The following is a 13,312-nucleotide window of genomic DNA, read 5'->3' as shown; positions in this document are numbered from 1 at the left end:
AATCGAAATCTGAGAGATGAAATTTTGAGTCATAAGAAAAAAATGGGCAAGGGGGGGTGCTTGATACTTTTTTTCGACGATTTTCAAAAATTCATATCTCTTAAACTAAAAGAGATAGCTACCAACGAATTGTTGATTATGAAAGATTGGAAGATTCTCTATCAGATAAAAATATAAAATAATTATATTTCCTACAGTAAACGGTCGAAAAACGCGACTAAAAGTGCTAAAAAGTGACATTTTGCAATTTTTGCCCATTTTCTTCAAATTTGAATATCTCGAAAACTAAAAGAGATAGGAAGGCCAAATCGTAGATTCTTAATCTACGAAACATTCTCTACAAGATAGACTAGTTAAAATCGAAATCTGAGAAATGAAATTTTGAGTCATAAGAAAAAAATGGGCAAGGGGGGGTGCTTGATACTTTTTTTCGACGATTTTCAAAAATTCATATCTCTTAAACTAAAAGAGATAGCTACCAACGAATTGTTGATTATGAAAGATTGGAAGATTCTCTATCAGATAAAAATATAAAATAATTATATTTCCAACAGGAAAATGTCGAAAAACGCGACTAAAAGTACAAGAAAGTGACATTTTTAAATTTTTGGTCAGTTAAAATTTAAGAGATGAAATTATAAGTCCTAAGAAAAAATGGGCAAATGTCAGCTATACATTCATCCACGTACGGTACCCTAAATATCTTCTAAAATAAAATGGATAGCGATCAGCGGTTTGATGATTATAAAATATTCGTACGGTGCTTTGAATGGGAGTCACTTTTATCGCTACCTTCGTACGGTATCCTGTATACGAGTCACTTTTACCGCTAGCCTCGTAGGGTACCCTGAAAACGTGTCCCTTCTACCGCTAACTTCATACGGTGCCCTGAATCGAGTCACTTCTACCGCTAACTTCATACGGTGCCCTGAATCGAGTCACTTCTACCGCTAGCCTCATATGGTGCGCTGAATTGAGTCACTTCTACCGCTAGCCTCATACGGTGCGCTGAATTGAGTCACTTCTACCGCTACCCTTGTACGGTGCCCTGAATTAAGTCGGAAAATTCTCTATAAAATAAGCTGGAAATAAATTGGAAATTTAAGAGATAAAATTTTAATTCAGAAGAAAAATGGACAAGTTTCATTAATTTTGAAATCACAACGATTCTAAAGAAGTTTTCACTTTAAAAATCATTTCTTTTCAGTAGTTACATTATATTTATATGCATTGTATTCTATTATATCTAATCCTTCATAATGGCGTCCCCTGCTTCCAATTTCCGACTGTGAGATTCAATCCCAAGTCCATCAAACCAACAATCAATGTGTTGACTGATTAGACCCCAGTCGGTTAATCAGTTGCTACGCAACCAGTTATGACGACGAAAACAAACAAACAAAACCCACGTCACCAAATGCATGCAAGTAAAACTAGTGTAACTTTAATGTAGAACGTCTAATCAATATAAAAATGATAACAAGACGCGATAAACTGTTAAACAATCCGTGGGAGCAACGAAAATATGAAAATCATCTCAGAAAAGTAAGCATATAACACAAATCTACTTAATTTAACGAATAATTCCACATTTTTATCAATACTTTGTGGTTTAGATTAATTCCGCAGTGCCGGTTATTGATAACAGACCGCCAATATCCCGGCAACATGTCGCAGTGAAACTTAAAAAGCGACAAAATGAAATCGAAAGAATGCGGCAGATAGAAAACGACAACTTGATTCTATTACGACGTATTAATTATGTTATGAACACGAACAGAGTGGATAATTGGAATATACCACCACAACAATCAAAGTAAATATAATAAAAGCAAGTATTTAATTGTTTAAAATAATAAATTTTAACATTAAAGGTATTTAAATCGTGTCCCTCTACGTTGTTCTTCAACTATGAGTAGACCTTCAAGTCACAGCTCAAGTATTCAACACAGTCAAGAGAATATCGTCGATCAGAATCAAAATCATTTACATCTACGTAAATCGAAATGCCTTGCGTGTAGTCCGCATATTTTCACGTTAAAATCCGATGATTCGGAGCGTATACCTTGGGAGGAACCAAAAAAGTGGTCCAAAACGATGGGTCGAGAACGAAGTAAATCTCTACCTGTAATTGATATTAAAACTTGTGATAAAACTATCACAAATGGTGATAGTAAAAAATGCGCATCATCTAAAGCACGTTCGGGAAAAGAACTAAAGATTCCTAAAGTACAAAAACAGTTTAGTTTAGATAATGATAGAAATAAAAGCGATAATGCGCAAAAATTGGTGATTTCTAGTGGTTCGCTCAAGCTATGCGTTAAATTCCCTTCGGATTCACATATTATGATTAAGAATGGTGTTACAGAGAAAACTGTGTTTGGAAATCAACATTTCTGAAGGTTTACATTAAGTATTCTGTAATATTAACACATATTTAGATTTTGCATCTTGTAGACTTGTAGTATATGCAATAAAATGGCCGCCGTTGCTGTTTGGGTTGCGTATTTACAATTTACATAATTTAGTTATACAATACATCAAATTTTATAAATTTTGGGTGAAATTAACGTAAAAACAATGAAAATGTGTGTAAAATGCGTTTGTTATATGCAAATACCTAAAATAAATTACAAGAACTTTAAAATATTATTTTTATTATTAATAATAATTATTACTTTATATAAATGTACAGATTGTTAACTAATATTTTCATTGTATTACTTTGAAACCGAAAAATTAGCTGCGTTTGCACGACGAATGCAAATTGCAAATCAAGTACAATAGCGTCAGCGACGCAAACAAACCGCCACTAAGTGCGCTATCGTCGCCTATCGACTTCGCGGAGCAAATATATATATACCCTAATTTATTATACAACAGTCGCCCCACAGCACGCATTCATCTCTTCATCTCTCACTAGGTAAATACAGCCAAGTCACGCAACGAGTTCGAAAGCAGGCGATCGACCAGCACATTGTTCCGCACTTGTATCTATTAAACTAAAACACTTAAATCATTCTAGATCAGTCATTTGCATACACATCATTTACGTGCGTCGCAACAAGCTGTCATCGATTGCCCGCTCCGTGATGCTCACGCGCTCATTTTCCCTCATATAAAGTTCATATATTTGAAATTAATAGCGAATCATCATCATTAATGCCGCCAGGATACATACAAACATAATAATCACATTCTGATACATTTGCACTAGCTTGCTGGTGGAATAGAGTCATCATTAGTTTACATACAAATAATTGATATACACACAACATGACCCGAGAAAATCGTCCAAAAATTCAAAAGTTTCAACTCAAAGTTACATTCATGCGCAGATTACTTTCTACTTATGTCATACTGAAGATCACATACACGCTTATATCGAATGTATCACACGCTTGTTTCACTCCTTGAGCCGCCCAGCCTCGCCACAATTGCTCATTGAACCATCATCCATTCAAAGAAAAAAATTAATAACACCGCTAAATTTGATTCCGTAAATTAAAGAGAAGTCATATTAAAAAAGTAATTTATTATATATCCTAAAAGTTTTTGTCGCATTTCATGTGTTGTTGATGTTCTTGCAAGTTTCGAGTGTATCGCGATTGATTGTGTCCACATTCTTAATTGCTTATGTAATCATGGTTGCCTACTCATTCGGAAATAAATTCGTAAATTTATAAAATCGTGTTTATTCGCTGCTCTCGAGCGCACGCGATGCGATAAAAGGACGCTTAATAACCTAACATGATTAAAATTTCAATTCTGATCGAAGCAAAGTGTCTTTTTATTGCATTCACGATGATGAGGACAGCAAATAGACAGCAAAAGAAAAACTCATATCCAGATATCAACGAGTTGATACGTACGATAAGTCGCGTTTACTATGCGCGTAAAAGTATAAAATGTTGTCTGTCAGTGTCTACAGTGGGCACACACTGTCGTTGGAAGCGTAACATGGCATTCATTTCGTCGAGGATATTCGTTTGCACGAAATGCAACTAAATGTGTGTGTGTCTTGTGTGTTGTTATGTCAGTGTGAAGGGTGTGTGTTCACTTTGAATTTTGTCGCAGCATTATTTACGAAGAAGATATAATAACAGTTGCTTATCTTTAGTTTCGGTTACGTCTTGCTTGCTGGTTTCTGTGTGTTGCTTTTCTTTTTGTCTAGAATTTGAAGCCTTCATTGGGCACATTTGTGCTCGGGTCAAACTGGAATTCAGTATCGCCAACGGTCGGCGCTAAGTTTGGATCGTCTTCACCCTAAACCAACAAAAATTTAAGAATTAGAAGCAGGCTGAGTGTATTAATAGTATATCAGATATCAAATGAGCAAAACGGCACTTTTAGCAACGTAGAAGTACTTTAGTCACGGCCGTGTCTAAAAACCGTGAAAAAAGTGGCAATTGAAGCAGAAAAAAACTTATTTTTGAGTTACTTACATCACCACTAAAGTACTGTTCAATAATATCATAGGCCAACTTGTAAATCTCGATATTGTCATGATTCTGTAGACTCTCAATCTTATCCAGCCCATTGCATTCCTCAATCATGTTAGCGAGATGATCCGCCTGCGGGCCGGCCATTTTGAGCATATTGTTGATGCCGTCGAGCACCACCTGAATAACCTGCGCGTCTTTACAGTTCAGCAAGTCGCAGAACGGCGGAATTACGCCCTCCTGTATAAGTTTGATAACCTGATCGCGATTGCCACCAATAGTGAGATTACTAATCGCCCAGGCGGCTTCCTTTTGCGTCTGGAAGTCTCCCTTGCTGAGGTTCTGGATGATACTCGGCAGCAGACCAGCTTCGATGACGGCCTGCACCTGCGTCTGATTGCCGGCGGTGATATTCGATAGGAACCAGACCGATTCTTTGCAGATTTTCTCCTTTTGATGCGAGAGCAGCGCTGGGAAATGCGAAAGCGCGTCACAGTTAAGCACAACCTGCGTCTGCTCATCGGTGCCGGTGACAATGTTACCAGCGGCGCGCAGAGCGGCCGTTTGTAACTTCACTTCCTTGTGGCTGAGAAGAGGTATCAGTTTCGGCACCACGCCGCTATCGATAACAAGTTGAATCTGCTCATTGCCGCCGTCTGTTAGATAACTCAACGCCCACACAGTATCAATTAAAATCTGCAACGTCATGCCATATTTTATTACATTTCCGAGTGAATTTATTAAGATTGAAACTTACATTAATATCTGAATGGTGAATAAGAAGATTCAGAGATGGCAGCAGCTCCTTAATCGTGACAATGCTCGGTGGCGGTTCCTTATTCCTACATAAATTCACAATAACCCACGTGATATTCCTCAGGAAGGAGATGGGTATGCCGGGATTGATAAACGAGAGTAGAGGTTTGACAACGCCTAATTCAATCGCATAGTCGCGCAAATTGGGCCCGTCGCCAATGATGTTACCTAGCGCCCACACCGCCTGTTCACACACATTCTGATGCGGCGATTGCAGAAGATTTAAGAACAACGGTACAGCGCCCGCTTGCACCACCTGATTCGTCTGCTGCGATGTGCCGGACGCAATATTTGTTAACGCCCACGCTGCCTCAAACTGCAGGGGTGGATTATCGTGACATTTAAGGCAATTCACAAGAATTGGCAGAATACCACTGCATATTAAGTTGTCAATGGGCGGGTTGCGGTCGGAAGAGAGCAGCTTGCGAGCAGACTGCACTGCAGAGAGCTGCAGTTGAGGATCTGCAGTCTGTCCGGCTTGCTGTACCAGTTTATCCAAGTTGGCAGACCTATCAACATCATCTTCATCTGTGGAATCTGGCTTTGGTACGTTTCTACGCTTCTGGAGAGTTTCCTCGCGCTTGTTTTTGCGTAGCTCCACCGTCTGCTCGTTTCTCCTTCGACGCATCTCCTACAATACGTATTTAATTATTGCGCATGAGATTCTACCTTTGGACATGTGAGTTAGGTGTTGACCTTTTAGGCTATGTCTAAGTATGAGGTTAATGAGTCGATTCGCACAATGCGAAACAATCGACGATCGCCGGATTGTTGTGCGGTGCGAAGATATGAGTGACGTGCAGTTACTTACATCTTGATCTTTTCCTTTATTCTTGAACACTTGCATCCGAAACTTGTAATTTGGGTCGGACGCCATTTTTGACGAACGCGAACAATGTGACAAGCGCAAATGTGCGACGCCGGTCCAAGCACGCCCTCCTCTTAAGACTCAATTGGCGATGCCTCGCTGACGTAGCGCTCCACCCGCAACTCAACAATCACTTGACGATGCCGTGTTATTCAACGCGGCGAAGACGATCCCCGCGATGCCGCGATATATTTCAACAAAACGCTAATCACCTCGTTTTACCTTAGAGCAATTTTCACAATGTTGCCGTTCGGTCAGATTCGGTGCGCTCTGTCATTCGGCCTGTCGTTTTGCAATTTCGAGAAATCTTACCAACTGTCTTTAATAAATCAATGGTAAAATCAATCTTTGCACAATTAAATAATAAATATAAATAGATTTTAGTTGAATTAATTAATTTTCTACGTAAAAGTCAAGTAATTATTACTTTAATCAAAAAGATAGGCAAAATATTGCAAGTCTAGTGATTTTTGTGTTGTGTTGGTATTGAATTTCACTATGGCAACGTCGACTTATATAAATGTGTCCGTGAAGGTTGGTTACGTTCGCTGACTTTTCCTCGCGCTCTCTGTCTGCGAAGGCCTGTCAAGTAGTTCGGATTGAGTAACCTCCTAATAATCCGTTTGTGAATCATTTCCAAAGGCATTTTTTGGATTTACACAGACCGATCACCACCTTCATCATGAAAATTTGGACAAGTGAACATACGTTCAAGTGAGTATTGCATCATTATTTCATTCAATCTTTGCACCGTTCAATGGAAAATTCTGGAATGTGACCATTTCCGTACTTCTTATTTTAGTCACCCTTGGGAGACGGTTGCGACGGCTGCTTGGCGAAAGTATCCGAACCCACACAATCCCGCCGTGGTCGGCACCGACGTTGTGGACCGGGAGGTTGTTGATGGCGTGCTGCACACTCACAGGCTTGTTAGCTCCAAGTGGTATTTTCCATCATGGGCTCAGACAGTAAGTCAAAATTACAGATTTCTACTCAAAACATTTCCACTTTTAATTCATGATTATGCCGCAATAAAAATCATTCTTAATTTGTGAAAAATATGATACCAAAGGATAGGTCACACTCATGAAGTTATAATTAATATTGGATGTTTTCCAAGTGTATGAGCGTGCATACACGTGCGCGTCTATCACTTGGACCACAGCTGGGTTCGGAAGGTCGAAAACGAAAGTTCTCAAGTTCTCAAAGAAAAGCGTCTCGCGCTTTCGAAATTGGATCGATTCATCGGTCGCGAATCATTTGATTCACGTGCCGCCAGTGCTGCTCGTGTTTGTTGTCGGGGACTTTGAACATTTCCGAAGCGTGTGCGAGTATGCGGGGGACACGCGCTTGGCGGTCAACTGTTTTAATTCCCATGCATTCCGATGTCTCATCATTGTCAATATTGTCGGCTCTATATAATTAAATATCTAGAAAATTCATCGAATTATTCTTCATGTCCGTTTGTAAGGACAAATGAGTAATTCTTAGGTATTATATCTTTCAAAAATGTGTCCCACATAGCAACACGGTGATTTCGCCTGACGTAACATTGTTGAGCACGTCACAAATCGCGTTTTATTCAATGAACTTGAAACTTGGCGCTTGGAATCGAGTCTGTGCGCATGTACGTCATTCGTGTCGCTTGCCAAGGTTACGCAATACTATTTTTACTCAAAAAAAGAATTTTTAGGCCACGCACAATGAAACAAAACATTTCCGTGAAATTTATTTACAGGAAACTGTAAATTATTGCGTATAAAACAATTTTCTTACATGATAGCGCCTTGTAATATCTTGAAACAAATAAATTTTTATTATAATAACACATTTAGATAAGATAAGATAACACAGAGATAGTGAAAGTGAATTATTGTACTTTGGCCTTGACTAGCCTCATTAAATACCGCGTCTAGACTGATGAGCTGCTCTATTATTCCATTAATGACTCTTGTATTTTTTATTTACACGCTCTTAATGATAATATAATGAATCCAGGGCGTATCTGGGGCAAATGTTAACGATATTTTATTGTTTACAGATTATTGGCAACGCGAAAATCTGCTACGCAAGCGAAAAATCCCTCGTGAATCCCATCAGCCGTGAAATGATCATGAAGACGATTAATCTCACCTTCTGCCGCCACATCGCCGTTCATGAAACACTGAAATACGTCCCACATCCAAGCGACTCGTCAAAAACACTGTTGAAACAAGAAGCGGTAGTCACCGTCAAAGGCGTACCACTCACAAACTACATGGAGGACATCCTCACCAACAAGATCTCACTAAATGCTGGCAAAGGCCGTCAGGCGATGGAATGGGTGATAGGCAAACTGGACGCCGAAATGAAGGAGATCGCCAACAGCACGCTCAAGTCCACCGACGAGCTCATCAACCAGACGCGCAAATCCATCGATGATATCACCAGCAGCGCGAAGAAATCCATGGACGACATCTCGCAGAAAGCCATCAAGAGTTTGGACGACATTTCGAACCTGACCAGCGCGCCGCATTTAGATTGATTGACGACGACCAACCAGTCGCTATTCTTATTAATTTTTAACATGATTACCATCAGTAATTCGAACATTTTCGCTACCCATCCGAGGTAACTCATAAATATCGGCAGATGTATACCGATATCCAGAGTTTTATTTATTGTTAGTGAAATTTAATTTATATAAATTGCGCATTCAACCAAATCACCGTATGCAGGACATCGTGAGAGACAAACAGAGGCAGAAGAAGCATTGTAGGTAGAAGATAATTACAGAATAAAACCAACCTAAACTTAGATCACAGTTTCAAGCGTTGTGTGTGCTTAATTTTAATTACTTTGTATCGGCTATGCACACCAAACACACAGTCAGTATCATTAGATAGATCTTAGCCATTTTTTCATTCAGTTGTTGATTTATGTCTAGTCACGCTAGTGTGACCAATGGATTAATATTTGTTTTGCTCCCAGTATCAAAGTTGACAGATTGATACGCTTTGGGAGGATACAAAGTGTGAAAGTGCAAAGTATCTGAATAATGACAGTTGTAGTATGACGATTGTAGTTATTCCGGTGAACATTCCACACGGTGTGAGTGTTTGTGTTTTTGTGATACTCTCTTGTAAATAATACGAATGTTTTGTTTATTTTAGAGATTAGTGCATTGAAAACCAATAAAATAAAATAAATTTATAGAAGCGAGCGAAAATGAGGTTATGCTTTTAATGTAACTTCCGGTATTGAAAATAATACATTTCTCTATATGTTGTAACGTATTATTAGATATAATTTAATTATGTTGCGGATCGATACTGCAACGTCACGGTCTCGAAAATCGATGGATCGCGTCTGTTGCATAAGTATAATTGCCACATACATGTACCACATGTCGCCATCATATTGCAGACATGTTATTGTTAAATGTTGCGATAAAGGTAAACAAATTCGTGGATTGTGTGCGTGCAGCAAGTTCGTTTACACGTTGTCAAGGCAACCCGCCCGTCGTCCTTGCACTCGCACCAAGAGTAAATTAAGTTACATTATATGTGTCCCTTCCATTGCCTCAACGTTGTAACTAAAGTAATAAGTTAAGTGGGAGCGGCAATTAATTTCGCGCGCTGCGTCATTTGCACATGTGGATTTAATATTGTAACAACATGATAGTTGTATTATACAGCAACGGTGTTTAGTTTTAGTCTAGTGATACGAATGATGCGTGCGTTTAAAGTTAAGTGTGAACAAAGTCGATTCAATTGGTGCTAAAGTTATGAGATAATACGAGTATATATCTATCGAATGTTCATGTGCGCTGCGGCAACCCGATCGCCGGCGTATCCGGAGTGATCCGAAATGATAACGACTTGACTTTAGTCGGCGACAAAACTCCAAATTTCGATCCATCATACACCATCCGTCCACACACTCGAGAGCGCGCTGTTGTTTTTATTATATCTATATTTTTTCGGTTAAGTTCAGTTAAGTTAACAACTTAGATTGAAATTGGTGTGTAGTTGTAATTTGTAAGTGAATGTGCATACAAATTGTAAAATGACCGGCGATGGCGATGGATTACGTTACCGGCGTGCGCAGAGCGTCACGAGGGCCGAAGAGATTCAATACGAGGAGAAGAAGGCACGCAAGTCGCAGCCTGATAAGCCGTGAGTGTGTCGTACTGTAAATTCCACTGACACATAGTGATTTAGTGATTATTTTGTGTTTAGTAATGCACACAGAATTTGTTATCTAATACCTGCTAGTGCTACTTCGAATAGAAAACACGTTTTCAAAGTTTTTGTACAAATAATTACATTTTATTGATTAGTTTAGTTTTTCTTGCCTTTTTTTACTAAAAAATTACTTTTGTGTAATAATTATTAACCTTTGAACATATACTGAGCGGAAATAACTTGCGGTTGGCCTTAAATTAATAATTTTTAATTTATACTCTGTACACATACTAATCTTTGGTTAAAACGTATTAAAACACAATTTAAAGTGATTTGTTTGTACGAAATTTTGTTATCGCGGTTTTTTGTTGTTTTGTTTGTACTTAAAAGCAAGTCATTTTAGATTTATCAATAATAGTCTCCGAAAAATTAAGTTTTAGGTACTTTTAAGTTTAATTTATTAAATTATTTGTACTTTATTTAAATTAGATGTCACCGACCTCAAGATTCACTCTTTTCATGGACTTCCGGTTTCGACAACTTTACCGGCTTCGTCAACTGGGCGTTTCTGTTGCTTTTAATCGGCGGGTTCCGTTTGTTTCTAGAAAATTTCATCAAGTAAGTTAATAAATTCCAAAAATTACTTAATTTTCTTATAAATTTCTATGTTTTTTTAATTAACAGATACGGAATAAGGGTTGATCCCATACAATGGATCAATTTGCTCAAAGATGAGAACACAGCCGACCACCCAACGTTAATATTAATGATTTGTAAGTTCTCAAACACAAAATAAATAATATTTCTCTATATATTATCAAATAAATAATATTTCAGATGTTATTGTGCCAATAATGGCGTGTCTCATAATCGAAAAAGGACTCGCCGTTGAAATTATTCCTATTAAACCGGGAATTGTTGCACACGTGGTGAATTTACTCGTATTGGTGCTGATACCAATGGTGGCCATTCATGTCAGAGAAGGATTTAGTTTATGTAAGAATATTTTTCAAATATTTTATAAAATAATCCTTAAAATTGATATTTTTAGTGGGTGCTTCTATGGTTAGCTTTTTGTACAGTGTAGTATTCCTAAAACTATGGTCGTACGTTCAGGTAAACAGCTGGTGTCGACAAATTTTAAGAGGAAACGGAAATAAAAATAACCTGAGAAGACAGAGTTTATCCTATAGCAGTTTACCAAAAAGTAAGCAGCAATTATGTTATTTAAATTTAATTTGTCTTACAAATAATTTCTAAACTTAGAAAATGGCGAAATTAAAAATGGAGGCGTGGATGAAATTGATCACGAGACGCAGACAGTTCAATATCCGGATAATTTAAACCTCAAGGACTTATTCTACTTCATGGCAGCGCCGACATTATGCTATGAATTGAATTTCCCGAAAACCACGCGTATTCGCAAGCGTTTCTTGCTGAAACGTTTGCTTGAAGTCGCCATTGGTATACAGATGATGCTTGTCATTGTTCAACAATATATTATTCCATCCGTGAAAAATTCTTTGATTCCTTTCAGTAATATGGATATTGCTAAAGCGACAGAACGATTACTCAAATTAGCGGTATGTTTATTTTTATTTTTTGCTATGTTTATAATAGGAAACGAGTTTAATTTGATAATTTTATGATGAATTTCAGTTGCCAAATCATCTTTTATGGCTGTGCATGTTCTACATAATGTTCCACTCGTTCCTCAACCTTGTCGGTGAATTAATGCACTTTGCCGACCGAAAATTCTACTGCGATTGGTGGAATGCCAATAATATCGACACGTTCTGGCGCACGTGGAACATGCCGGTGCATCGCTGGGCTGTCCGCCATCTTTATATCCCGCTCGTTGGCATGGGTTACAGTAAGAATCACGGTGCCTTAGCGGTGTTTTTCGTCAGCGCTTTCTTCCACGAGTATTTGGTTAGTGTACCGTTGAAAACGTTCAAGATTTGGGCGTTCCTTGGAATGATGGCGCAGGTGCCACTCTCGCACATTTCCAAGTTTACAGAGAAGAAGTTCGGGCCCAGATTGGGTAACGTAGTCGTGTGGGCTTCCATTATTATGGGTCAGCCATTGTGCATTATGATCTATTATCACGACTATGTTATTACACATTATGGTAAAGCTTTAATGGAAGATTACAGTCATGTTTAAATCGGTTTAGTGTATTGTAAGTGTATTTAATATGTTATTTTTTATTTGGTTATCATTGGAGAACCAAATCAGTTGTTTTTGATTGTTTATGTCAATTTCCTAGAAAAAAAACTAATTGTTACTTGAAATGTACTGAATAGTGAAGGAAGTTTCAATGTGTCAAAGAAACAAAAGAAATTTTTTGGTAATTATGTACTTTGTTGGAACATTTTTTACAAATAAAGATGTTATATACTATTTCTAACTTTGATAATGGAGTAAAGTCTGTTTTCTTCTAAAAGTTGCAGTATTTGACTTCTGCTAGAATCTGTAACATAATAAAATGGTTATTTGTATGTGTAAGTGTAATATTCTGATATTTTGGTCCTTGTCAGAACTTAGCCACCATTTTTATTGAAAATTTTGATAATATTTATATAAATATTGAATGTTATGAAAAATAATTTGAAATGGTGCCCACCCCCGCGACATGGACGCGCCTGACAAGATTTACTCAGGTGGTTGATCATTTTACAACCCCTGAGCCGGGTTAATGACTAAACGGTCATTTTCTTCTCTTTAAAAAAGAGGAAAAGAACCGTTGAGTCAAAGGCAAACATAAAAAGACGAGCACATAATGAAAAATAAAAACACATAATAAAAAAAGACAAATACAAAACAAACAAACATAAAACAAAAAAATATATCTTCAATCACCTAAAACAGATCATACAAATTAAATATTTTTAATTAAGTTCAGGTACAGAAAGACATATTCAGAGGCATTTGTTTATTTCAATAAGTACAAATTTTATCTGAAAGAAAAATTGATTAATACATATTTAAATAACAGTAAATGTGGAATTGGTTTAATA

The 13,312-nt window shown here is 37.6% G+C and overlaps 4 protein-coding genes across 4 annotated transcripts; 3 read left to right on the top strand and 1 right to left on the bottom strand.

Annotated features, from left to right (window-relative positions):
- Window positions 1-1,366: 1,366 nt before the first annotated feature.
- Window positions 1,367-2,647, top strand: LOC135796711 (uncharacterized). Its single transcript, XM_065308836.1, has 3 exons — window positions 1,367-1,545; window positions 1,617-1,816; window positions 1,875-2,647. Exons 1-3 carry the CDS (start codon window positions 1,474-1,476, stop codon window positions 2,398-2,400), a joined length of 798 nt encoding a protein of 265 aa, XP_065164908.1. The 5' UTR covers window positions 1,367-1,473; the 3' UTR covers window positions 2,401-2,647.
- Window positions 2,648-3,107: 460 nt separating this feature from the next.
- On the bottom strand, window positions 3,108-6,391 carry Kap-alpha3 (karyopherin alpha3). The gene is made up of 4 exons (XM_065308834.1): window positions 6,070-6,391; window positions 5,200-5,889; window positions 4,446-5,138; window positions 3,108-4,266 (listed from the first exon to the last, which is right to left on the bottom strand). Exons 1-4 carry the CDS (start codon window positions 6,133-6,135, stop codon window positions 4,171-4,173), a joined length of 1,545 nt encoding a protein of 514 aa, XP_065164906.1. The 5' UTR covers window positions 6,136-6,391; the 3' UTR covers window positions 3,108-4,170.
- Window positions 6,392-6,666: 275 nt separating this feature from the next.
- Window positions 6,667-9,334, top strand: slmo (PRELI domain containing slowmo). Its single transcript, XM_065308838.1, has 3 exons — window positions 6,667-6,840; window positions 6,929-7,094; window positions 8,168-9,334. Exons 1-3 carry the CDS (start codon window positions 6,809-6,811, stop codon window positions 8,648-8,650), a joined length of 681 nt encoding a protein of 226 aa, XP_065164910.1. The 5' UTR covers window positions 6,667-6,808; the 3' UTR covers window positions 8,651-9,334.
- Window positions 9,335-9,735: 401 nt separating this feature from the next.
- On the top strand, window positions 9,736-12,695 carry mdy (diacylglycerol O-acyltransferase). Its single transcript, XM_065308835.1, has 7 exons — window positions 9,736-10,283; window positions 10,782-10,910; window positions 10,977-11,065; window positions 11,130-11,288; window positions 11,344-11,499; window positions 11,559-11,875; window positions 11,952-12,695. The coding sequence occupies exons 1-7, from the start codon at window positions 10,174-10,176 to the stop codon at window positions 12,456-12,458; spliced, it is 1,467 nt and encodes a 488-aa protein (XP_065164907.1). The 5' UTR covers window positions 9,736-10,173; the 3' UTR covers window positions 12,459-12,695.
- Window positions 12,696-13,312: the final 617 nt, after the last annotated feature.

The sequence above is a fragment of the Atheta coriaria genome, unplaced genomic scaffold (genome assembly GCF_025399875.1).
Source record: "Atheta coriaria isolate IRGN ID8LTWV9N9 unplaced genomic scaffold, Caltech_Dcor_3.1 hic_scaffold_7_pilon, whole genome shotgun sequence".
Taxonomy (NCBI): Eukaryota; Metazoa; Arthropoda; class Insecta; order Coleoptera; family Staphylinidae; genus Dalotia; species Dalotia coriaria.
Note: the sequence above shows the minus strand (reverse complement) of the source record. Positions and strands in the feature narration are given on the sequence as shown.